This window comes from Brienomyrus brachyistius, chromosome 21, assembly GCF_023856365.1.
Source record: "Brienomyrus brachyistius isolate T26 chromosome 21, BBRACH_0.4, whole genome shotgun sequence".
Lineage (NCBI taxonomy): Eukaryota > Metazoa > Chordata > Actinopteri > Osteoglossiformes > Mormyridae > Brienomyrus > Brienomyrus brachyistius.
In genome coordinates, this window is record NC_064553.1 from 19,803,364 (window position 1) to 19,829,360 (window position 25,997).

General features: G+C 39.4%; 1 protein-coding gene across 3 annotated transcripts in view; it reads left to right on the plus strand.

Annotated features, from left to right (window-relative positions):
- rasal2 (RAS protein activator like 2) overlaps positions 1-18,182 on the plus strand; it is a 66,091-nt gene extending 47,909 nt beyond the window's left edge. For all 3 annotated transcript variants that reach the window (XM_048990139.1, XM_048990140.1, XM_048990141.1), the window contains 10 exons: positions 2,033-2,177; positions 2,282-2,426; positions 3,336-3,572; positions 3,879-4,080; positions 4,432-4,610; positions 6,754-7,627; positions 7,771-7,908; positions 9,298-9,500; positions 12,001-12,088; positions 17,625-18,182. In XM_048990139.1, the coding sequence (XP_048846096.1) occupies positions 2,033-2,177; positions 2,282-2,426; positions 3,336-3,572; positions 3,879-4,080; positions 4,432-4,610; positions 6,754-7,627; positions 7,771-7,908; positions 9,298-9,500; positions 12,001-12,088; positions 17,625-17,792 (2,379 nt within the window). In that variant the 3' untranslated portion in view covers positions 17,793-18,182. The remainder of the gene's footprint in view (positions 1-2,032; positions 2,178-2,281; positions 2,427-3,335; positions 3,573-3,878; positions 4,081-4,431; positions 4,611-6,753; positions 7,628-7,770; positions 7,909-9,297; positions 9,501-12,000; positions 12,089-17,624) is intronic.
- The last annotated feature ends 7,815 nt before the right edge of the window (positions 18,183-25,997 follow it).

Below are 25,997 nucleotides of genomic sequence, written 5' to 3' on the forward strand. Positions count from 1 at the left end.
TCTTTCTAATAACTTCATTATTAACTGCATTAGTCTGCTATCAACGGCTCAAGCCTCCATTGCCAGCTTTAAAATGACGTTTTGGAACTAGCAAAAGAGTCGTTGGATGAGATGCGGAAGAAATAATCCTACTCACAATGGCGATTTAAGTAGAAAAACCGGACGAATCCCTTGAAATATATCATCTGATCGATGTCTTGAGGTGTGGCAACTGTAGTATGAGCGGAATAATTGACTCCGGACCGTTGAATTATTAGAAAATAATGCACACCCGAGGTGTAACGGCCACTCCGCTTCGCGTCGTGGCCGCATTACCACCTCGGGTGTGCATTATTTTCTAGTAATTCAACGGCCCGTCGTCAATTATTCCTTACATATTCAACAGAAAAAACATAATGCACCTTTTTATTTGTACACTGCTGGAATGAGGCAATGATTTGCTTAATGCTTTGTGGATGCCTAAAAGTAATTAAACATAATATTGACTGAAAAATAAGGGTGTTTCAAGGGGCTGGTCATGGATGTATGTGCAACTTTGTTTTTTTTGGGGGGGGTATAGGGTGTCATATACACAGAAAAATACTAATAAATAATCTGTCTTATGGAATATAGATTGTAACTCTTGTTGTTGTTAGTCATCGGACTTGAAATTTAACGATCTGTTTCTTATGTCCCAAGAAAATTTACAGAGAAACTTCAACTTAAACCACATGTGCCTGGCACAAACTTTGTTTTCTGATATATAGATTTTTCCTGTGCTTTTGCTTGAAGAATAGAGCTGGGTGATAAAACAATAATCACGATATAATTTCCCGCGATATCGATGCCAAATGCTCAATAAAAATTTCATATAATTTTAGACGCAACATGCTGCTGGCTACAGACTTTGCATCACAAAATGAGCTCTTTCTCTGACTACTTGTCAGAACACCAAAACAGAATGCAATAGGGCAGGTAGGCAGACAACAGACGTTTTGTCACGTCGACTTTAATGTCGAACCACTTCTTTTTAATTTCGGCCACCGTGCGAATAGATAAAAACACTTTTAACTGACTCCACCACGTTCTGCCGCTCCGTCAACTTTAGTGCTGATGGCACTAATTAAACCACCAAATATCACTTTTCTTTTCTCGATTTCTGTTAACGTGACCTCCACTTCAAACTCGCTGAAGTACTTATTTTTCCCCACGTGGTGTATCCATTGTTGTTTAAGAAAAACAGAACAAAGCGGGTTTTTATACAGATTTACATATGCAAATATGCTTAATCATGGGCGGGTCGGGGAGGGGGGGGGTGGCTGTGGGCTCGTTCACGTACATAAAATTTTGCGCTCATTGGCATTTATAAAGGGAATGTGCGTCGATCTGTGCTTACGCAAAGTTTTATGCATCTGGATTTTTTTTTTGCTTACGTACATTCCTAGTTTTAATGTGAATTCTACGCACGTCGTTATACATGAGGCCCCTGGACTTTTACTCTCTGAACCTAAATTATCTAACTCTGGTAATAATCCACAGAGAATTAAGAAAAGGTAGGAAAAATGGAGGCTGCAGCATTCCGACGGCTAAAATACCTTTTATGCTATTTGGTACACGTAGCGCTTTTAATTTTTAGCAGGTTTTCAGCTCTTTTTTGAACAGAGAGCTCCATAAAGTGGGGACAGAAAATATAGCATGTTCCAGAAGCATCATTTTGGCACATGTTTGTTAAGTTCTGTCGATAAAGTATAGTTTATAACTAGGATTAACAGGTTTCTTCGGTTTTAATTCCGGAGTAAAAATCATCATTTAAACAGGAGAGAAATGATGACCTGACATTAATCACGATAATTATCGATATCGACTGATATGAATTTTATAATCGTGATGACATTTTTGGTCATATTGTCCAGCTCTATTGAAGAATTACTATTATTTTGTACCGTGGGGTGTGTGTCTGCCTATGGAGCCTCAGCGTGTGAAGCTGAGCTGCTGGGGTAGCATTATTTTCTGCTGCGAAACTCCTTTACTCCAGTTTACCCATTTTCATTAGGACTTTCTCACTGAGCTGATCATGTCTGAGGCAGCCACCTGGGTGCACCATGATGTGCTCATCTTCAAGGAGAACACACTGGCTACCAAAGCTGTTGAGCAGTACTTGAAGTTGGTAGCCCAGAAGTACCTACACCATGCCCTAGGTGAGCCCGCAAATGCCACCATTTCAGGAGACAACCCAGTTTGCCTAATGTACAGGTGTTGTCATTCATCGCCTGGACCACTCCCTGTGTTCTGCCATTTTCAGGGGAATTTATAAAAGCACTGTATGAGTCTGATGAGAACTGTGAAGTGGACCCCAGCAAATACACAAGCTCTGACCTTCGGGAGCACCAAAGCAATCTGAAGATGTGCTGTGAGCTGGCCTTCTGCAAGATCATAGGCTCATATTGGTGAGAGCAATCTGCCCTTCTGCCTTTCTCATTCGTTTACTCATAATCCTAGCTAACAGGAAATGTTCCTAGAACTTTAGCTAAAATTATTTAAAGGTTTTCTCAAAGCTGGCAGAGAATGTTACTACTGTAATGTTAATGGAATATTATTTCAACATTTTACATTTTAACAGTCTCTGTTAATGTTAGCATGGTGGCATTATTACCTGAACTTCCTTTTATCATAATTATTATTGAAGAATATTGTTTTATTAAAATTTTATTTTATTTTAAAATAATATTCAGTTTATTATCTTATTGTAACCATATTTACAATTACTTTTTTATGTTGTATTGCTACCTCATTGCACAACCAAACTGCCTTTTATCCATATTGGGTTTACTGTGCTGTTTGTGCCCATTGGTGTCAGTTGTCCTCTGTTTTTGCACTGTCCTGCAATGTTTGCATAGTTTTTGCAAACTATGAAATCTACATTGTTAGGCTGTTATGCATTAGCCTTGTGTTAATTTATATAGCACCTCGATCCAAGAGAAACATAGTTTCGTATTTAACTGTACTGTACTCAGCTGTGCATGGTTAAAAATAACATTAAATGCCTACTTGACTTGGCTTGACTTTTAAATGTACTATAGGTGTGTACTGCGAACCCGCCCCCCAGCTTTACATCCACAACCTTAGAATTATAAAGCAAGAGTGTTATCCACTGCTCTACCCTTTATTTGTTTTCTACATTATTATTGTTAGTTGTAGTTTAAATAGAGAGATAATGTTCTGGGAAAATCAGGAAAACTGGACATTTTGAATATTTTCCATACCTTCAATTGTAACATTTGGCCAGTGTTCCTAGAACAAAAAAATGTTAGCTGGGATGAGTGTGCCTCAACCTGTGCCGTGGCCTCTATCCTCAGTGTTTTTCCACGGGAGCTTAAGGAGGTCTTTTCAGCATGGACGGAACGCTGCTGTTCCCTCGGGAGACCGGGCATCAGCAAGCACCTTATCAGCTCCTCACTTTTCCTGCGGTTCCTCTGCCCTGCTATCATGTCGCCATCACTCTTTAGCCTCACGCAGGAATACCCAGACAACCGCACTTCCATAACACTGACCCTCATCGCAAAAGTCATTCAGAACCTGGCGAACTTCACTAAGTATGTTTTCAGATCTAACCAGAAAACGTAACAGGTTCTGAAATGCTTGTTGTATAACATTACTGGTAAAGGTAATTAAGGAGTAGACCCTAGGACATTTGAGTATCCTAACTGCTTAACTGCTATGGATATATAAAAAAATGAATAAAACTTTAACATCTCCGCCTCCTTAATCTGCTGTAGTAGTTGAGATAATGGATTTTGTACAGCAGTGGTTTGTACAGGCTTTAATGTAGTTTTGCTGCTTATCCCTGAATTTAATCTTTTGTATGAACAATGCCCCATTTATTTTTCCGCTCCATGTAGATTTGGCAACAAAGAAGAGTATATGACTTTCATGAATGACTTCTTGGAGAAGGAATGGGCCACCATGAATCACTTCCTGAATGAGATCTCCAACCCGGACAACATCTCCAGCACTACAAGCTTTGAAAGCTACATTGACCTGGGCCGCGAGCTTTCAGCCTTGCATTCTCTCCTTTGGGAGGTAGTGCCACAGTTAGACAAGGTATCTAGGCCATAGTCGCTCATACAGTAGAGTTCAGTTGATGATAATATGTGAGTGACTGTGTTTAATGTTGCTTATTCCACTACTGAATTAAGTGATTAAGTGTTTCAGTAATTAACAAACTCATCTTGCTTATTTATAGTTGTAGTGGACAGCAGTTTTTACCATGTTAAATAATTTACAGTTGGATATTTTAACAGCTAAGTTTTAGCATCTTTTTGAGTATATAGTACTGTATGTTAAATGAATATGCTATGTTAAGTGAGTTTTAGTAAAGTTAAGCAATGTTCTTGGAGGGGCTATATCTAAGAGATTCCATCTTGAACCAGGGTGATGTTTCCCTTCCTGCAGAAGACGCTGGCCAAGCTTGGTCCGTTGCCCCAGATATTGAGTCACATCAGCCAGTGTGTGTCCAGCCCCACGCCAGTCTCACTGCAACTGCACCATACCCAGAACCACAGCTCCTCCGTAAACATCAGCAGCAGTATTTCCCTCAGCCTGCAGAAGATAGATGAAGATCCTACCAGCAGGTAGGAACTATGTATCCCATTTAGGGCTGTCAGTCCATTTAAAGAGACAACTAATTGCACAATTTTCATCAATTTAATCTGGATTAATCAAACCTAACATTAAAACTAAAACTAAATATTTGCACATCAAACCCCCAACTTAATGTAAAATCAACGCATAGGAAGTATATTTTAACATTTAACAGTGTAACATAAACTTGTCATACAGATATTCATTTCCAACAGAAATACTACTTGCAGACAAGTAGAAGCTGAATTTCAATGCTTTCAAAAAGACGAACGATGAACATGTGGAATAAGAAAGGAGAGGGCATTGTATTGTAATGCTGTCAAAGGATTCATTTTTTTAAATCGCAACTAATCATACAGCCTGGTGATAAATTGCATAGACAATCATGTTGCAATACCATCCAAAAATGATGATATAGTCTGTACTGTATATTTAATATAGAAATATTTAATTACAAATAAATCTCTCAAAATAGACACACCAATAAACTATGCCGATATCCGAGTTACATTTCTCAACTAAATCAGCTACAGCAGAAGTGTTTCACTCCACCAGCAAACTTTTTTTTTTTTTTTTTTTTTTCTTGGTTTATGAAATTGCTCTCAAAACAAAGTGAATGTTTAGGAACAAAAAAAAAAACTATGTCAACCTAAAACCTATTTACAACTGGTTCTAAAAGTAGAAGCCTGACAACTACTGGAAGTGCACTCTACTGGAAAGATTTAAATTTATGTGTTAGCCTTCAATTAAATAATACAAATTATGATATTTTATCCCCTCAGCAGTCTGTCAATTTTTTAAAATAAAATGAACCAAACAACCATGTTTCCTCACCTTCCCCCTCCATTTGCTTCCTGTGAGATAATAACTGAATGTCTTGATTTTTACCTGTGAATTCATGGGGTTGTCTAAGATTTTTTTTCTACCAGGAAGGAATATTATTGGTCTCTAAAAAAGATCTTTAAAGCCATTTTCCCTTTGAAGTCATGTAAATTAATAGCTTTGTTTATATAGCATCTTTTTACATCTGAATGCAGCTCAAAGTGCTTTACAGAGTGTGCAAATAAAAACAAAGAAGAATAAAAACAAAATACAATCAAGAGAATAAGAACAGGGAGATGTTCTACGAAGCAGGATTAAGGGAAAGTCTAACTTATTCCAATAAGTCTGGCTCATTTAAGTGGGAGTTCCGTTCCATCAACGTGTCTTAAATGAATCCTCGCTGAGCTACTATGGTAACTTAGGCGAAAGAACAAGTCTGCTCCAGACCAGGTTAACTGTCTCGCTTAGTTAAGGATTGTCTCAGGGTTGTAACCACTGACCTGTACGTTGTTCTTAGAAAATTTGCAAACATACATACTTTTATATGTATTGCATTCACAAGATGGCTTTCTGTCCTTTTCTGTGACCTAACACTACTGCTTCAATTTTGGGGAGATTTGTCTATAAATTTAAACCCAGACAATGTATCTGCAAAGATTGAAAAAGATCATTCAAATACTTTTTGAGTTATCGCACTATTGAGAATGTCTCTGCCACCAGACAATCCACAAGTATTTCCCTTCTGGGAAATAAAAAAATTAAAATTAAATTGCATACTTTCACTCACCAATCCTTTAATCATGCATGAGAGATTCTATAGTAACTTCATTACAGAAATTTTTTTTAATTGATTGAAGAAAACTATAGAGTACATATTTGTCCTGAGTCTTGTTAAATTGCTTGCTTCTGGTGTTTTTGGTTGCATGATGCTTTTCATCCAGAAACATTTCTTCTTTAATAAAGATGATAAGGTATGAGTATATTAAGCTTCTCAAAATGGGGTAACAGGTCTAAGTGACCGAGTCGGTCTGGATATAGTTATTTATTTTGATAATACTTTCCATACAGTTGTGTACTTTTTATTTTAAACATTAATCCCATATACCCGTAGAACTGTACAACAGTTCGATTATCTAAAGCATTTTTAGCATATTGTATTTAGTTTTCCAGATTTGTGGCACACAAAAGCAGCAGTGAAGTCACTGGCTGATCTAAAAGCAGTATAGTACTATTTGTACAATATGTCATAACAGTAACGGTTATCCTCACTAAGAAAACAGACTGAATTGACATGTTCTGTATTATTCTAAGTGAGATGCCTGTGCAGTCTACAGTCCAGAAGAATGTAGACAGCATCTTCCCAATGAAGAGTCTCACCACTGGCCAGCAGTCTACAGAAAAGATGAGAGTTCATGAAAAGGAGGATCAGGAAAATCCTCTTCCCAATGGCCGTAGCATTTCTCTGATGGACCTGCAGGATCTCCAGCTGAGTCATGGTGAGGGAATGCCACAGCGTGAACTCTCTGTCAGGCTCAGCTGCATGAGCTCTCAGATGTCTGCCGGCATCCTGCGACTCCCCAATGCTTCTCTTCACTCTTTAAATCTGGGACCTTCGACGCCGAACGACCTGCCCCAAAGTGTCCCACAGATGCGGAAGCCCCTCCATCCCACGATCAAACAGCAGAGCAACTCGCAGCCTCTGTGCTTCCAGAATCCTGTTTACCAGCTGGTCAATCTGCCTGCTCAGTCAGGAAAATCTTTACATCCAGGCTCGAGCTCAGAGAGTCTCAACATGGAGAGCTTGCGTGGCCTTAGCTGCTTTAAGGAATTCTTCCAGAGCAACATGAGCATGGCATCCAACAGCAGCATAGAAGAATGTGATCATGGAAGAGCGTTAAGCAAGGAGTGCTTTACTGCATGTCAGCTTGGGCAGCCAGAGCCCGATACCCTGCCCCAGCCTGCTGGTTTGTCTCCACAGAGTCACTTGAGCACCCATCATATTGTCATGGGTGCACAAGTATGCTCTAATGATGGGCTCCAGACTCCATGCTCCCTTCCTCACAGCTCCTCCTTACAGAGCAAGAAAGGCACCAGCAATGGGGCCCTCCGTAATGACTGTTCCTGTCAGCATTCTGCCTCCTCCAGGGACAGCCCAATACTCCTTGCCAGGGAGTCAAACAAGCAGGTACTGTGTCCACAAACATAATAAGGTATACCTGCATACAGAAGTAGACAAACCTGTATAAAAAATGGTTAACCCATTTTTTTTTACTAGGAGTGATGTCTGCTATAAGTTACAGGCTCTCAGTCTTATTGTGTTGACTGCAGGTGGCTGTACCTATCGAATCAGTCGAAGTATCCCCAGTGGACAGGACAGCTGCTTGGGTGCTGAATAATGGGCAGTATGAAGATGATGAGGTGGAAAAGCATTGCCCAAGTCGGGATGGAAGCAAGTGTATAAAAAAGGTAAATAATTTTGTTAGTGTAGCATTGAAAGTATTTATATGCATGAGTAGAATGATTTAAGAAGACACTTCTTACTTGAAGAAGTAAAGCTATATGTGTATTAAAAATGGGGTAATGCTTTACATTAACATCATATCCATAATGCATTTCTTATTCATTCATAGAACATTCATAAGCAGCATATAAGTATACCTTCGCATCCTAACATACCTTGACAGTTTTAATGTATTATTAGAAAACATTATAAGATAGGATTATAATGTTTGCTATTATCATATGTTTGTTGTTAATGTATATTAAAGCTGTTAAGGTATGTTAGGGTGTTAAGGTTTATTAATTATGAAGGTGCAGTTAATTCAGATTTGGATGCTTTGTTGTCATTGTTGTTTCCACAGCAACAAAATTTAAAGGTGCATCCTCTCCAACATCCAATAAATAAACAAACAGACCAGCACGATGCAGTAGTCATACCCCATAGATTCCAGCCATAATGTCACACTGAGAATACAAATAGATTTAAAGCTCTTTTATTTAGCAGTCCTGAAAAGGACTACATCAGGCACCCAGCGAGCACCGAACTCATTACATATATGAAATACAGGGTTGTTAGATGCTGAACTCTAAGATACACACAAGGTGGGAGACTTATGAAAACTAATTACACATAAGGATCACACAGGATACATGCAAGACACGGGCAACCACACGCGCAACAATAAAGAACATAACTATTAACAACAACAACACAAGGGCTATTTACACCTTGCAGGTGGGGCATGCTGGGATATGTGCAAATCAACCAAATGGCGCTTGGCTCACCAACGCCACAATATTTTACGTTTCACCTATAGCACTTGAAAATAGCATCATTAAAATTAAGCAATGGTTCAATAAAATATGAGACTCATATACTTAAATATGAGACTATATTGTAAATATGAAGGTGCACTAGATCAGATTGCCAGTTTACCAGCATTTAGCATGGTGATGGCTGAAGGATAGAAACTGTTTTTTAGTCTGTTAGTCTTAGTCTTTATGGATCTGAAATGTACAGTTTGAACGTCTGTCTTCAGGCAAACATGTCAAGGGTGTGATGGGTCATGAAGAATTTTTTTGGTGTAGAGTAATGCCAAGCATGTATGTGATTATGGTATACATCTTGTACTTTTGGTTAAGTTTAGATGTCAGACTATTGTGGATTATAACTGATCTCCAGTGGAAGTGGTTTCTTGCTTGAAGTAATTTCGACATTGGCTGGGAAAGAGACACACTTTTTAACTTTTTGAACGTGCAAATACAAAGCCATGCTTCCAACGCTCAGTGTGCTCCATTTTTGAAGCCATGACTCTGTAACCCTTTGTGGGTGTCTCTGTGGGCTATTTCCATCAGTATGAACTTGAAATCTCCAAGTTGAAAGAACGTCTGCGAGCATCCAGCCACCGCCTGGGCAAGTACGAGCACTGCCTTCTGACTCAGGAACAGCAGATGCAGAAGCTGCTGCTTGACTACAAAGTGCGTCTGCAGGATAGTGAGGAGAGATTGCGGCGGCAGCAAGAGGAGAAGGACATCCAGATGAAGAGCATCATCTTTCGGTATTTCATTGAAATCAGCAGAATCATAAACAGAAGTTACATGCTTCTCGTCCAATACCTGCTTTTCCCTGTATCCATTTTCTTGTAAATCAAATCTGTGATAAGTGCATGTTTTCCAATCCTTAAACTAGCGTATAATTTCAGTGTACTTTGAGGGGAAAAACTCTTCATTAAATTAGGTTCACTGCTTCAACATGGTGTTTCATGATAATATTCAATAAATAAACATGTTATTTAAATCATTATTTAAATTGTCATTTAAAAGGTCATTTAAATGTTTGTTTAAATGACTATTGAAGTGATTCTAGCAACCATAAAATTGTCGGTCAAAGTCACCTATTAAACTCAGTGGGTGGGCTTTAAACGAAACCTAACTTCTGCTTGTTTACATTCCAGACTAAGTCATAAAAGATAGATCTGATCCAGTCGACTGAATCCTTATTTATAACTGTGTTTCATCTGTTCCAACCTAGGGCTGCATTACAGAAACTTTCTAACTTTCAAATCTTACCATAACTCTTTTGTAACACGAATAACTAGGTTTAGGATTTTACTACAGTAATCCCCCCGTATCCACAGATGTTTAAGATCTGGCACGGATAGCTGAAACAATCCACAGACCACATACACTATATTGACAAAAGAATTGGGACACTTCCCTTTGCAAGCGCATGAACTTTTATGACATCCCATTCTATCCCAATAAATAGGCTTTAATATGGAGTTTGCCCTTTGCAGCTATAACAGCTTCAACTCTTCTGGAAAGGCTGTCCACAAGGTTTAGGAGTGTGCTTATGGGAATTTTTGACCATTCTTCCAGAAGAGTATTTGTGAGGTCAGGCACTGATCTTGGACAAGAAGGCCTGGCTCATAGTCTCCGCTCTAAACCCTAAGGTGTTCTACCGGGTTGAGGTCAGGGCTCTGTGCAGGCCAGTCAAGTTCCTCCACACCAGACTCACTCATCCATGTCCTTATGGACCTTGCTTTGTGCACTGGTGTGCAGTCATGTTGGAACTGGAAGGGGCCATCCCCAGTTGGGATGTAGTTGGGAGTTGGGAGCATGAAATTGTCCAAAATGGCTTTGAATGCTACACCATTAAGAGTTCCTTTCACTGGAACTAAGAGGCCAAGCCCTACTCCTGAAAAACAACCCCACACCATAATCACCCCTCCACCGAACTTTACACTTTGCACAATGCAGTCAGACAAGTACCGATCTCCTGGCAACCAAAAACCCAGACTCATCCATCGGATTGCCAGACAGAGAAGCATGATTCTTCACTCCAGAGAACACGTTTCCACTGCTCTAGAGTCCAGTGGTGGCGTGCTTTACACCACTGCATCCAACGCTTTGCATTGCACTTGGTGATGTAAGGCTTGGATGCAGCTGCACAGCCATGGAAACCCATTCCACGAATTTCTTTATGCACTGTTCTTGAGGTAATTTGAAGGCCGCATGAAGTTTGGAGGTCTGTAGCTATTGACTCTGCTCACAGTTGGTGACTTCTGCACACTGTGCGCCCCAGCATGCATTGTCCCCATTCTGTGATTTTACGTGGCCTACCACTTCTTGGCTGAGTTGCTGTTATTCCCAATTGCTTCCACTTTGTCATAATACCACTAACAGTTAACTGGGGAATATTTAGTGGTGAAGAAATTTCACAGATACACATATTGCACAGGTGGCATCCTATCACCGGTCCATGCTTGAATTCATTGAGCTCCTGACAGCACCCATTCCCAGTGTGCGTACCAAGGTGTTTGATTTTATACTCCTGTGACTATGGAAGTGATTGGATCACCTGAATTGATTTGGAGGGGTGTCCCAATACTTTTGGCAATATAGTGTATACAACATGACATTTTAGCCTAATCCCCAAGAGATGATGGAGAAATACAAGTCATGCATTTATGTACCCATCAAAGGATGAGGAAATTATGAAAATAACAGTTACACTGACAGAAGTAAATCGCAGATAATTAAAATTGCAGATATATGGGGACTTCTGTAATTCATTCCCAAGATATATTATAATGTGGCCATGATATACACCAGTTTTATCATCATGCCATGGCCAAGGCGCCATACATTTCGTTGGTTGTTTAAAAGCAACAAAAAAGCAGCCATATGGATTAAATAAATTTAGCTATAGCTAACACTGTGTGGTGGCCAGAGAAAGACAGGACTGCTTATCCTAAAGTCAGGATAGCTTATTTAGGACTTTGGGTAGATAGAATATATACAGACCCAGGACGGAACAGATAAAATGGGATTATAAATCAAGAGACTTCAATAAACTGTTCTGACTTAGATTACAATGTAACAATTTCAATGTAATTGTTTAAATAATCGTTTAAATGACCACATATTATTTTAATCATTATTTAAATTATAATTTATTTATTGAATATTGTCACAAAGAATCCGTCCATACCTAAAGAACTTCGATCTATGTATTAAAAGAACCTTTATTATTTTTATCTCTCCACCCTTAAATAGATTGATGACTGTAGAAGATGAACTGAAGAAAGACCATACAGAGATGCAGGCAATCATAGATGCCAAGCAGAAGATTATTGAAGCACAGGTATAGTAGTAAGCCATAATCAGTTTTGGAACGAAACAACTTTGAACTCATTTTGTCTCATACAATGCCCTCCACAATTATTGGCACCCCTTGTAAAAATTTGTTAAAAGGGCTAGAAAAATGTTCCTTTTAGTGAAGTAGCTTCATCTTACACTGAAAAAAATTTAATTTATTCAAAGAAAAACAAATCCTCCATCAAGAAATAATTATCTTCAACAAAAACACATGTGCCACAATTATTGGCACCCCTGGAAATTATAGTGAACATAATGTAACTGAAGCATATTTTCCTATAAATTGTACGTCTTTGAGTGAATAGGAACCTTCAAGCTGTAATTAATGACTGCTTGATTAACTGAGGTACAAACATGAGTGACACAGAGCCCAAATTCCTTCCACATGGGAAAGATAAGAGAACATACCAACCAAATGAGGGAGAAGTGTGTTGACCTTCATAAGTCAGGGAATGGGTATTAAAAAATAGCTACTCGCCTTAAAATGCCCATTTCTACTGTTAGGGCAATAATAAAAACGTGGACAACAACTGGAACTGTTACAAACCTGCCTGGAAGAGGGTCCAAGTTTATTTTTCCCCCACATACAGTGAGGAGGATCATAAGAGAGACAAAAAAATCCCCAAGCTTCACTGTTGGTGAAGTTCAAGACCAAGAAAAATCTTGAGGTTACCACGTCTCTGAAAAAAACAGATGCCCCCTTCATGCTAACAGATTATTTGGAAGGTATGCCAGAAAAAGTGTTTTTTGTCAGTTAACCACAAGTGTAAGCAATTTTTGAAACACTACTACAACTTTGACTGGAACCAAATTCAATGGTCTGATGAAACGAAACTGGAGCATTTTGGCAATAAATATTCAATATGGGTTTGGTGCAAGCCCTGGAAATCTTGTTAGGGTACATGGCACTATGGACTCCATGAAATACCATTTTAAATCAAAATTTGCCTGCCTCTGCCAGAAACCTCAAACTGGGCCGTCACTGGGTCATCCAGCAAGACAGTGATCCTAAGCACATGTCCAAATCAACACTGAAATGGTTAGCTGACCGCAGAATCAGGTTTCTGCCATGGCCATCTCAGACCCCTGACCTGAACCCCATTGAAGACCTGAACCCCATTGAAAACCTGTGGCCTGAGCTGAAAAGGAGAGTGCACAAGAGAGCGCCTAGGACCCTGGATGATCTGGAGAGATTCTGTAAAGAGGAATGGACTCAATGCCCTGCTTGGTATTCTCCAACATTATAAAATATTATAGGAGAAGACACTGCTGTTATACTGGCAAAGGGAGGTTGTACAAAGTATCAAAAGCTGGGGGGGGCAATAATCGTGGCACATGTGTTTTTGTTGAAAATAATTATTTCTCAATGAAGGATTTGTTTTTCCTTCAGTAAATTTATTTTGATCAAAGATTGGATTTTTCTAAGTTTTACCAGTGGGATATGAAACTGTTTCACCAAAAAGTGGATTTTACAAATCTTTACAAGGGGTGCCAATAATTATGGAGGGCAGTGTAGCTCTTCATAAGGATTGGCTGTTTGTCTTTCAGTTGCAGTGATTTGTAGGGATGTAATGATATACTCAACTCACGATTCTGAGTTCATGATATGATTTTCTCATGATTTTTTAACAGAATGAACTGCAGACAAATTTATTAAAAAATATTCCTTTATCTTTCTAAACTGGGTAAACATGTCCTCTTCTTTACAGTGAAACTGAAATTGAATAAAATGTCTAAAAAAAAAATCCCAAATCAAAATAAATAAGAAAAATCTACAAACAGTAACGCTTTACATTAACTGCACCTTCATAAAGTTTTTATATCGCATTCATAAAATTTTCAGTACACCTTCATAATGTTGAATGCTGAATACTTAATGAATAATCATTCATAAATATCATGCATGTATACCTTTACATCCTAACATCCCTTAACAGCTGTAATATTCATTAATAACTAACATTATATAATAACAAATATTATAATTGCATAATCATGTAATGTTTGTTATTAATGTATATTAAAGCTGTTAATGGATGTTAGGATGTTAAAGTGTACTTGCATGCTGCTTATGAATGTTCTATGAATGTATTCTGAAGGTGGACTGAATGTTCTGTAAATGCATAATGAATACATTATGATGGTGCACTTAATATAAAGCGTTACCAAATAAACTAAGGCTTACATGTGCAGCTTTTTAGCGTGGTTTGGCCTTTTAATAATCTCCGCTCTAGCGGTGGTGAATTGAGCTCACTGCCAGTTGACATGCTTAAGTATGTTCGTTGTGCTATTTGTGCATGTAAACAGTCTTTTACAATGTTTGCACGCAGTTTGTGTCTTGGCTGTGGTTTTCTCACCATTTTTGTTTGTGATTACCGGAAAGTTAAAATGCTGCCACACCGCTGATTTAAGATGGGGGGGGGGTGTCCTCAATTTAAAATTTGCTCGCCATCTCGCGTTCGGTCAAAACCGAAAACTAACGTACAACGTCGAAGTGAATAAGCAGTGACATTTGATGTCAAACTGACGCCGTGAAATCAAATGTAAAATTACACCAGTTTTTCTGTTAAGTAAAGTACCGTGAATTACTCCCAAAGTAGCGATTCATTTTCCACATCAGCCAGTTTAAATTTTTATACATGTACATTGAGTTTTAACCGATTCACAATTCATCGTTACATGCCTAGTAATTTGCGAGGAATTGAATTTAATGTGTTAATGTGAGTTTTATTTAATTTAACTTTTAACGATAAAAAGGCATTTTAATTATGGCATAAAAACGATGTCATGTAGATAATGGTGTATATTTGGAATATATTTTGCAACAGCCAGATTAATTAAAAAAAAACTTTTGTTAAATACATCTTTTTTTAACATTAAATTATAGTGTACAGGGTTGGCATGGTGGTGCAGTGGTTAGCACTATTGCCTCGCACCTCTGGGACCCAGGTTCGAGTCTCCACCTGGGTTACATGTGTGTGGAGTAGCATGTTTTCCTCATGTCATCGTGGAGTTTACTCCGGGTACTCCGGTTTCCCCCCACAGTCCAAAAACATGCTGAGGCTATCTAGAGTTGCTAAATTGCCCGTAGGTGTGCATGTGTGAGTGAATGGTGTGTGAGTGTGCCCTGCGATGGGCTGGCCCCCCGTCCTGGGTTGTTCCCTGCCTCGTGCCCATTGCTTCCGGGATAGGCCCAAGACCCCCCACAACCCAGTAGGATAAGCGGTTTGGAAAATGGATGGATGGATGGATTATAGTGTACAGTTTAAAAATTATTGCATACTGCTTTTTATTTATAAACGGAATTGGTCAGTACATTGCCTTGTTTTGATATCAGTATTGTTCTAATTAGATAACTACAAATTTTATTACTGAGGTAGCTGTACTGAATGTTGAAATGAAATGGTGGTAGAAATAGTATGTAGCAGAAAAATGACTGATACGTGTTCAAGGAAGGCAGAATCTTGGAGCAGAAGGAACTGGATGTAAACAAGGTGTGCTCCTAGTTCTGTCCAAAAACTTTTACACTTTTCAGTAACACTTTCTTTGAGGAGGCATAAATAACTGTAACTCAGTTACTATTCAAGTACTAATCATGAAGAATTATACATGAATGTTCTCACAAACATCTACAACATCTCTCTGAGCACCAATGTCATCCCAACATGCTTAAAAACCACCACCATCATCCCCGTGCCAAAGAAGTCTTCAGTGTCCTGCCTCAATGACTATTGTCCCGTTGCACTCACGCCCATCATCATGAAGTGCTTCGAGAGGCTCGTCATGAGACACATCAAGTCCCAACTGCCACCCTCACTAGACCCCCTGCAGTTTGCATACCGTCCCAACTGCGCTACAGACGGTGCCATCACCACCCTTCATTTGGCCCTCACCCATCTGGATAAAAAGGACACTTATGTGAGAGTGCTGTTCCTAGACTTCAGTTCAGCATTCAACACCATCGTTCCTCAGCATCTGATTGGGAAGCTGAGACTGCTGGGCTTAAACACCTCTCTCTGTAACTGGGTCCTGGACTTCCTGACTGGGAGACCTCAGTCAGTCAGGATCGGGAGCGACATCTCCAGCACCATCACGCTGAACACTGGAGCCCCCCAGGGCTGTGTGCTCAGCCCTCTACTTTTCACGCTGCTGACCCACGACTGTGCAGCAATGCACAGCTCTAACCACATAATAAAGTTTGCCAATGACACAACTGTGGTGGCTTTGATCAGCGAGAAAGATGAGGCAGCCTACAGAGAGGAGGTGCGACGGCTGACGGACTGGTGCAGAGCCAACAATCTTTCCCAGAACATAGACAAAACAAAGGAGGTGATTGTCGACTTCAGTAGGACACAGAGATCACTCCCCACTGAGCATCGGCGGCTCCTCGGTGGAGATCGTTCACAGCACTAAGTTCCTTGGTGTCCACATCACGGAGAACCTCACGTAGACCCTCAACACCAGCTCCATTGCCAAGAAGGCCCAGCAGCGTCTCTACTTCCTGCGGAGACTGAGGACAGCGCACCTTCCACCCCCAATCCTCACCATGTTTTATAGAGGGACCATAGAGAGCATTCTCTGTGGCTGCATCACAGCCTGGTACAGGAATTGCAACGTCTCGGACCTCAAGACCCTACAGAGGATTGTGAGGACAGTCGAGAAGATCATTGGGGTCTCCCTCCCCTCTGTTACAGACATATACACCACACGCAGCATCCGCAAAGCCATCAGCATTGTGGATGACCCCACACACCCCTCACACACACTCTTCTCCCTCCTCCCGTCTGGCAAAAGGTTCCGTAGCATACGGGCCTCCACTGCCAGAACGGGGAACAGCTTCTTCCCTCAGGCCATTAGACTCCTCAACCGGAACTGAACACAATCCCCCCCCCCACACACACATACGCATCTGTACATCCGTACATACTATTTATTGCCTCTCAACTCCTTACTCTTCTATACCACAGCATTTTTTGCATAGCATTTTTGCACAAATTGCTGCTACTATACAGTAACTCAAATACTGTATCCAGGCTGTTACCACTGTTAATTTGCACTGTATGTTGTCTTGTCTTGTCAGTTTGTACTGTTCTGCTTGTGTCCTGTCTGCAGTTATGATGCTGCTCTGTTTTGTCCTGCTCTGTGTTGCACCATGGTCCTGGAGGAACGTTATCTCATTTCTCTATATACTGTGTGTATGGTTGAAATGACAATAAAACCTACTTGACTTGACTTGACTTGATGAAACATATATGAACCATTATAATTGATTTAGTGATGAATTAACATGGGATCACTAGGTAACTAACAGTTCCCATTTAATTAATACATTAATTAAGAATGTACTACTACATTATTTGTGCCCCCTCAAGTAAAGTGTTACCCAGTTTATTACAGCCTGCATATTGTTCTTTATATTGTTTCTTGATAGATCTTCTGCACTAGTATAGTGCAAAGATTGTACTGATTTATTTAAAGTACAAGCTCTGTATGCAGCTAATAATATTTGTTTCCATCCACAGGAAAAAAGGATCATTGCATTGGATGCTGCTAACTCCCGGCTAATAAGCACCCTCACGCAGGTGAAGGAGTGTTACAAAATACAGAATTTGTGCAACAATATCTCACACACAAGCCCCATCAAACTGTCCATCACTGAGAATGGCGAGTTCAAAAACAGCGGCAGCTGAACAGGTGCTTTCCAGCTGCAAGATCTTTGGCAACATTGTGGGGAATGGAATCAGAATGTATAAATATATTCGCATTGCACAGAAATTTAAAAGCTGAGAAAATCTGAAAATATGTTTTTTCCTTTTTTGAAAGAAATGGGTGATAATATACTGAGCTGTATTTGTAAATGTTTTTCTTCATTGCAGCAGAGGTGATGTAAAAAGTGATGGAAAATATAGGTAGCTTTGTGTCTGGGAAAGCATGAATTACTATTGTATCTAAGAACTAGTGTATCTATTTACAGTTTTGCACATGGTTGTGCAATTTCAAAAAAGATTTTAACTAACAAGCCCCAGTTTCATAAATATTTCCTGGCTCAGCTTGCTAATAAAATTTCTGGCAAAAGACTCCATTATGTGTTTTCTGTTGTAACTTCGCCGTCTTCAGTAGCTTGTTCATATCACATAAAATTTTCACTTTTGTATGGAATGACTTATCTTGCATATAGGGCAAACACAGGTCATTTAGATATTTAAATACTTATTTCTGCTATACTAATTGGACTTGCTAAATTGCCCATAGGAGTGCATGTGTGAGTGAATGGTGTGTGAGTGTGCCCTGCGATGGGTTGGCCCCCCATCCTGGGTTGTTCCCTGCCTCGTGCCCATTGCTTCCAGGATAGGCTCCGGACCCCCCGCGACCCAGTAGGATAAGCGGTTTGGAAAATGGATGGATGGATGGATTTCTGCTATACATACATATATATTGCAGATGTATTCCCAACTTTCTTACATGCTTCATTCTTTGAAGCTGCTTGGAATTTTAAAATACTATTTTAGAATACTTCGGAATACATATGAAAAAGACAATGAATAATGATTGACAATTAAAATGGAGGAAATGGGTAATATTGATATGAATGCAGCTTGGCATGTTTGCTGCAAAACAGATTTTATAACTTGAGGCAACAGAATTCTAATGAAGCAAAGGAGCCAGATCCCAAACTGGTGATGCATTGACAAAATGTATTACTTATTTTGACACATTATATAGTCTCAAAAATTATGACGATATATTACAAATATAAACCCCATAAGCAAAGAGGAACAGTAGTCACAAACTGAAGCACTCTGACAAGAATGGACTGGCCTATATCAAGATTGTTTCTACACACTACAAAATAGAGGGCACGCCCTGACATCACTTTCCTGCCAGAGCATGACTCTTAAGACAGACTCATATTACATATTATTACAAACTCAGTGCTACTTTGGAACACAAACTTAATTCTAGAAGGCTGGTCGAGTTGCGATTCAATTAACTTCCCAGTCCTTCATAAGAAATAATGTAAATGAACTTAATCCATTCCAGACCGCAAAATGATTGCCAATTTAAACTTGTCTACCTTCTTAACTAATGACAAAAAGCATTAACAATCCATATAAAATTAATACATGCATACATACAAAAGCGATAAACATGAAATATTTGACAATCCCAGAGCAGACATACATGCACCACCTTCAAATGTCACTATAATTTCCTTTTTAAGTTCTACAGTTACTCTCACCACTTTCCATTTTGGTTTGCTGCTATTGTTGCCCATTTTCGTAGAGAGCACAATTACTGTATCACTAAATGTACTGTAGATAAAGCACAAAAAAATTCACACCAAACACAGGAACACAGCTTTTGCAGGTCGAATTCAGTTGAGAGGTATCGCAACACTGAGAGCTATTCATAGGCATAAGCATCCCAGTAGGTCTGTTTGTTTCAGCCCATCATAGACAAGTCTGTTTTTTTTTCGTGTTTTGAGTTTTTGAATGAGTTGCGGATAGATTTTTCTCGACCAACCACTTCAAGGTCCGAATTGATAAAGTTGAATGCGTCTCAATGCATAGAAATTTTAGCAAAAACGGTTTAGTTCGTAGGTTTAGATGAAGGTACGAAGTCAAAAAAATTCAACAGACCCATTCAATGTCCAATTTGGTCAAATTAAGACGTGTTCAAGTTCGAAAGTTCTACTGTATAAACCCAATAGGCAAAGAACTGTCTCCACCCCTTATCTAATCCTCTGTATTAGTCTGGTCATTGTCTCCTTTGTTTTCATCTGTTCCTTATTGTGTTTAACCAGTTATGTTTCCCCTGCTTGGTTCTCCTTGTGTATTTAATCCCTTGTATTTGACCTGTCCTTAAACTATTATTGATTGGTGTTAACTTCCATGTAAAATGGCTTGGCAGCATGTTCCGTTGGAGAAATACTCAGTTGTGCTGAAGTTTGTCACAAAGTGGATTATGAAAAAAAATCTCAAAAGGTAAGCTTACTTTAAAATAATCACTTGGACATCCAGCATCATTTTCACCAGTTATCATTATATATAGATTTTGTAGGACTTTCAGTACTATAAGTTTTAGTTTTAGATGCCTGATTTGATATGCCTATTTTTGGTGCCAATAAATGTCTTGTATTTTGTTTATCTATTAAATTCTGTAAAAATTAATATTGATACCAACAGTATGCACATAATTTAAGGGTAAGTTTAAAAATTCTGTTCATAAAAGCTTACAAAAACAAATTGTTGCTCATAGTTGTCATAGACCGAAGAATTTGATTTGAATTCAAAAATTGTCAATCAGGGATGAGGCATTGCTGCAATTTAGTGTCTCTCCCAGAGGATGCAGTCATTTGTTTACACTAGAAGAAGGTTTTCCTAGAAGTGTACTGAACTTTTCAAATAAGTGTTGCAATTTATATAGGGCACATGAGGATGCAAGGAGTAATGAAGAAGAATGATGCTATACCATGCCAAGGAAACAAACTAAACAATACAACATCAGACAGTCAAGGCTGTTATGAACACTCTATGTTATACTAAAAAGCTTGTCCTGTGTAACCCACAGGAAGAACATTTAACAGAGTCTGAGCTAATTAATACTGATGAATACTTACCAAACGTAGAAAGACAAGAATGATTAAATGAGTGCATCACTGCTCTGGGTGTAACGCCTTGGTTTTCATTCCATTCAGTCCATCATATCCTAACTGCACACGTTGCAAGAAATTCAAACTTTCAAAGTTCGTTCTACTCATCCTTTACCGTTGCTCCATGGGTCTAGCTCACCATTCTGCTATGAACTGTTCGGCGAAGCACATGCAGGAATATCTGTTCCAAATCTTCGGAAGTGTCAGTGTAGCGCAGAAAAAAAAAAACAATTTATCGTAGTTTAAAACATTTCTTCCAACTTACTTCTCCTTTAGTTAATTAAAAAAATCTTCTTACACCACATAAACTGTAAAATCAAGTTTAGCAAGTTTTCTTTTTACCATATTCTAAATCTTATGGCAGCGTATTCTAAATCCTATGGCACCGCACTTGCTGCAGCCAGCCTCAACCGCTTCTGCAAAAAAACAACCCGCTTGTTACCCTTAGGCTTAGTTATTCGTAAGCATGGAATTAGCTTTCATTGCTTTGCAGATGATACACAATTATATATATCGGCTAAACCAGAAGATAGACAGCAGCTTCAGAGGATGGAAGAATGTTTAATTCACATCAAAAAGTGGATGTCAGACAACTTCCTCCAATTAAATGTAGACAAGACTGAGGTTCTTTTTACTGGCACTAAAGCCACCAGAAGTCAACTATCTTACACCATAGTCAATCTGGACAATTAATTAGCCATACTGCCTTCTTTTACCAGCCAAATATTGCCAAATTAAGAAACATGCTCTCCTTTCAAGATGCAGAGAAATTGGTTCATGCGTTTATTACCTCCAGGCTCGATTACTGTAATGTCTTATTCTCCGGCTGTCCAAATAGGTCATTAAATAAACTCCAGTTAGTCCAGAATGCAGCAGCCAGAGTCCTCACTAAAACTAAAAAATATGATCATATTACCCCAATTTTATCTTCACTGCACTGGCTGCCAATTAAATTTCATGTTGGCTACAAAATACTACTCAACTTATAAAGCTCTAAATGGTCTTGCACCGCAGTATGTGAGTGACCTCATTTGCAACTACATTCTGACTCGTATGCTTCAATCACAAGATACAGGTCTTCTATTAATACCCAGAATAAAGACCATTAATTTAGGGGGAAGAGCATTTGCCCATAAAGCGCCACAGTTATGGAATAAACTTCCTATTGGCATTCAGAACTCAGACACAATCTCTGCTTTTAATTCAAGGCTTAAGACTTACCTCTTTAGTCGGTATTTTGGATATTAAAATCCCTTTTTCTTATAGGTGAATGTGAAATCTGGGGGTTCATGATCATTTGAGATTAAAGGTGAAAGGGGGGATTGGTGCTGTCGTCCTGCCACTCTCGCTATACAATTGAAAGAATACATCTGAAACCAAACCCCTGAGCTTATGCACGATGCAGGTGGTGGTAAGACATTATCTATGGTAATTGAAGATCTGACCAGCAGCTTTAAGAACAATTAAGGGAACTGGTTACTTGCTACAATGTAAACCTACAGGAAATGAACCAGCAGGTTGTAAGTATACTTGATTTCCCTAAACATCTCTGTGAGAAGCCTATAACTTTCCATGTGAAATCGACAGAAGGCTCCTGACTGACCATCTTCGGTTTGCTTCATATGTTATATAAGTTATGTCATTGTACCCAACAACAAGTGTATAGTTGTAGCTTCTTTAGTTTCTGAAATATGAAGGCTTTAAAAAGGGGTCATAACCCATAATAAACTATTGTTGCAAAAAAATTTGCAAAAGTCCATACGTTATTCATCTTAAACTGATCATGCTAGATGCTTTAAATTTTCAGGAATTGTTCTACACTATTAATTGTCTTTAACTTGTAAAGTAGATGGCCCACAGTTGCATATTTGCCAAGTTATGGCTTTCTGAAATCAGGTGCCTGTATGAAATTTTTGATTTATGAGCTATTAAATTGGAAAGAAAAAAAAAAAGATTTTCATGTCTATATTTCAAGTGCAGAGGACACATTCATTGTTACAGTTGTGCTCAAAAGTTTACATACCCTGGCAGAATTTGTGATGTTTTGGCCATTTTTCAGAGCTATCTTGATGGGCCGAATGGCCTCCTCTCATTTGTAAATTTCTTATGTTCTTATGCAATATCATTCTTCAAAAAAGGCAAACACAATTGTTTGATAATAAATGGCTTCACCCAACCACTAACCACGAGTGACAGAGAGGTTATTGTGTTATCATGCATATTCTCTGAAAAATGGCCAAAACATCACAAATTCTGCCAGGGTATGTAAACTTTTGAGCACAACTGTATGTGCTGTGGTGTGTCAACAATGACCACTGATCTTTAAATTAATTAGTAAATGCAAAAAATATGAAGTTGGTTACTTGAACCAAACTATATTTATTGAAGTATGAAGAACACCATGTTTTACTACAAATGGACATTCTGGAAAACCCTGCACAAAGTCAGGAAATTAAATGCTTTGAAAAAGTCGAATATAACAGTTACCAACACACTGATTTCCCATTCCATATCCAGCAGAAGTGTATACTGCCTGGCAGCTGGTGTACGTAAGGCATCAATAACCTGCAAGATATGTAACAAGAGGGGTGGCCCGGTGGTGCAGTGCTTAGCACTGTTGCCTCACACCTCTGGGACCCAGGTTTGAGTGTCCACCTAGAATGGGATGTTGTAAAAGTTTCTGCAGGTGCAATGGCCTGGTTTCCCAATACTTTTTTACATACTGTATAGTGCATCATCATCATAGGAAAAATACAAAAACAGTTTTCTTGGTGGGAATCTCTGGTAAGATACCCTGTTTATTTTGGAGTTGTCTTGTCTTTCTTACATGGTATTAACTTACTCCAAATTCTTTCATTACTTTAGGAATAGGCCAACTTGATTTGATTGTTAGCCATGGCATCTTGGTGGAACATGTATATATTGTACCTCAGAGTCCTCTGCTTTCAGATCATTACTTGTTAACGTTTGAAATCCAGTATATCCTCCTGTCGACCACAGCTCCAAAGTACAGAATCAGACATTCCACTGCCTCACTAAGTACAACAACATTTATGAAACAACTTCCACAGTCCTTCAGCCTTACATCTGAAGCATCGCGTGTAAATCAACTTGAACAGGCAACTGCAAACATGGAAAAATCCCTTCGCAGCACTCTAGATCTTGTAGCTCCACTTAAGAAGATAAAGCATAGAGATAAGAAACCTGCCCCCTGGTACTCTGATCATACACATGAACTCAAACAGGCATCATGCAAGCTAGAGCGCCAAGTTATTAGACCCATCATAAAGAAATCAAGTTATAGGTCTGTTATTACTGCACTGGTTTTGGTCATTACTAAAGAATGATATTGCATAAGAACATAAGAAACTTACAAATGAGAGGAGGCCATTCGGCCCATCAAGATAGCTTGGGGATAACTTATCTAATAGCTCAGAGTTGTTAAAATCTTATCAAGCTCTGATTTAAAGGAACCCAGGGTTTTAGCTTGCGCTACACTAGTAGGAAGACTATTCCATACTCTAACTACACGCTGTGTAAAGAAGAGATTCATTGTAAAATATTCTCCCGCTAATTTACACTTATGGCCTCGAGTTCTAGTATTTAAACTAATACTAAAATAGCCATTTGGATGAACAGCATTCAGACCTGTATATTTTTATATACCTGGATCATGTCCCCCCTTAGTCTCCTTCGATCAAAGCTAAACATATTCAGCTTAGCCAACCTCTCCTCATAAGACATTCCTCTAAGACCAGGAATCATTCTCGTAGCCCTATATTGCACGCTTTCCAAGGCAGCAATGTCCTTCTTAAGGTATGGTGACCAAACCTGCACACTATATTCTAGGTAGGGTCTTATTAGGGGGAATTATATAATCGTAGCATCACCTCCCTTTACTTAAGCTCTACACACATAGAGATGTAACCCAGCATCCTATTGGCCTTTTTTATTGCTTCCCCACACTGGTCAGAGTGTGACATGGAAGCATCAACATACACACCGAGGTCTTTCTCATAATCAGCGACCTTTATTTCAGTGGAAATAAATACCATAAAATATCTGCACTTTATATTTCTGCTCACTGCATGGATTACCTTACATTTATCTATGTTGAATTTCATCTGCCAGGTATCAGCCCAGTCGCTAATTAAATCAAGATCCTGTTGAATCCTCTGTGCTGCTATGTCAATATCTGCTACACCACCCACTTTGGTGTCGTCTGCAAATTTAGCCAGTTTACTGAATGTATTGGTGTCAATATCATTAATGTAAATTAGGAACAATAGTGGTCCTAAAATTGAACCCTGCAGTACCCCACTATGAACACAGGCTAACTGTGGCATTGTGCCTCTAACAACTACTCGCTGCTTCTTGTCTGGTAACCAGTTTTCGATCTAAGCTACCACAGTTCCTAAAATCCCTGCAGCTTTGAGCTTAAGCAAGAGCCGTTTGTGGGGGACAACATCAAAGGCCTTCTGGAAATCCAAGTAGATCACATCGTAGGCCTTTTTGTGATCAGTTTCTCTTGCAGCTTCCTCAAAGAACTCAAGTAAATTCCTTAAACAGGATCTACCTCTCCTAAATCCATTTTGGCTATCCCTCAGAATGTTATTTGCATCTGTCAGGTTTGTGGTGTAAAGCGGGTAAGGCACATGGGCAGAAAGCAGGCACAGAGGTGAAATACGGGGAAAACGGGGATTTAATGAAGGTATCAGGGCAACGGAGATCAGGAAACATTTACTCACGTTAACAAACATCAATGATGGATGAAAACCAAGGCAAGACATGGACTGAAATAGACAGAAGACATGGCGAAATAACGAGGTACAGCTGGGTACGATTGGGGAAGCACACGTGGATAATCAGGGGGCGTGGCACACACGAGGACAGGACGAGCTGGGCGTGACAGAACCCCCTCCCAAAGGCGCGCTCTCGGGGCGCACCTCAGGGGAGGCGATGGATGAGACGAGACCGGGGAACCAGGACCTAGAAAACAAGAAAACCATCAATGGGGCACAGGGAATAGAACAGAAAGACAAAACTGGCACAAGGGCAAGAGCCACGACACGACCTGACATAGGACAGGGAAGGCAGACAGATGAGGAAAGGGGACACGGAGGGAACAGGCGGGATGAAAGAGCCAGGAGTGAACGGAGGGGACACTGGGGGACGAGGAGCAGAGACGGGAGGAACAAAGGGACAAGGAACAAAGAGGAGGGACAGAGGCAGGAGACCAGGG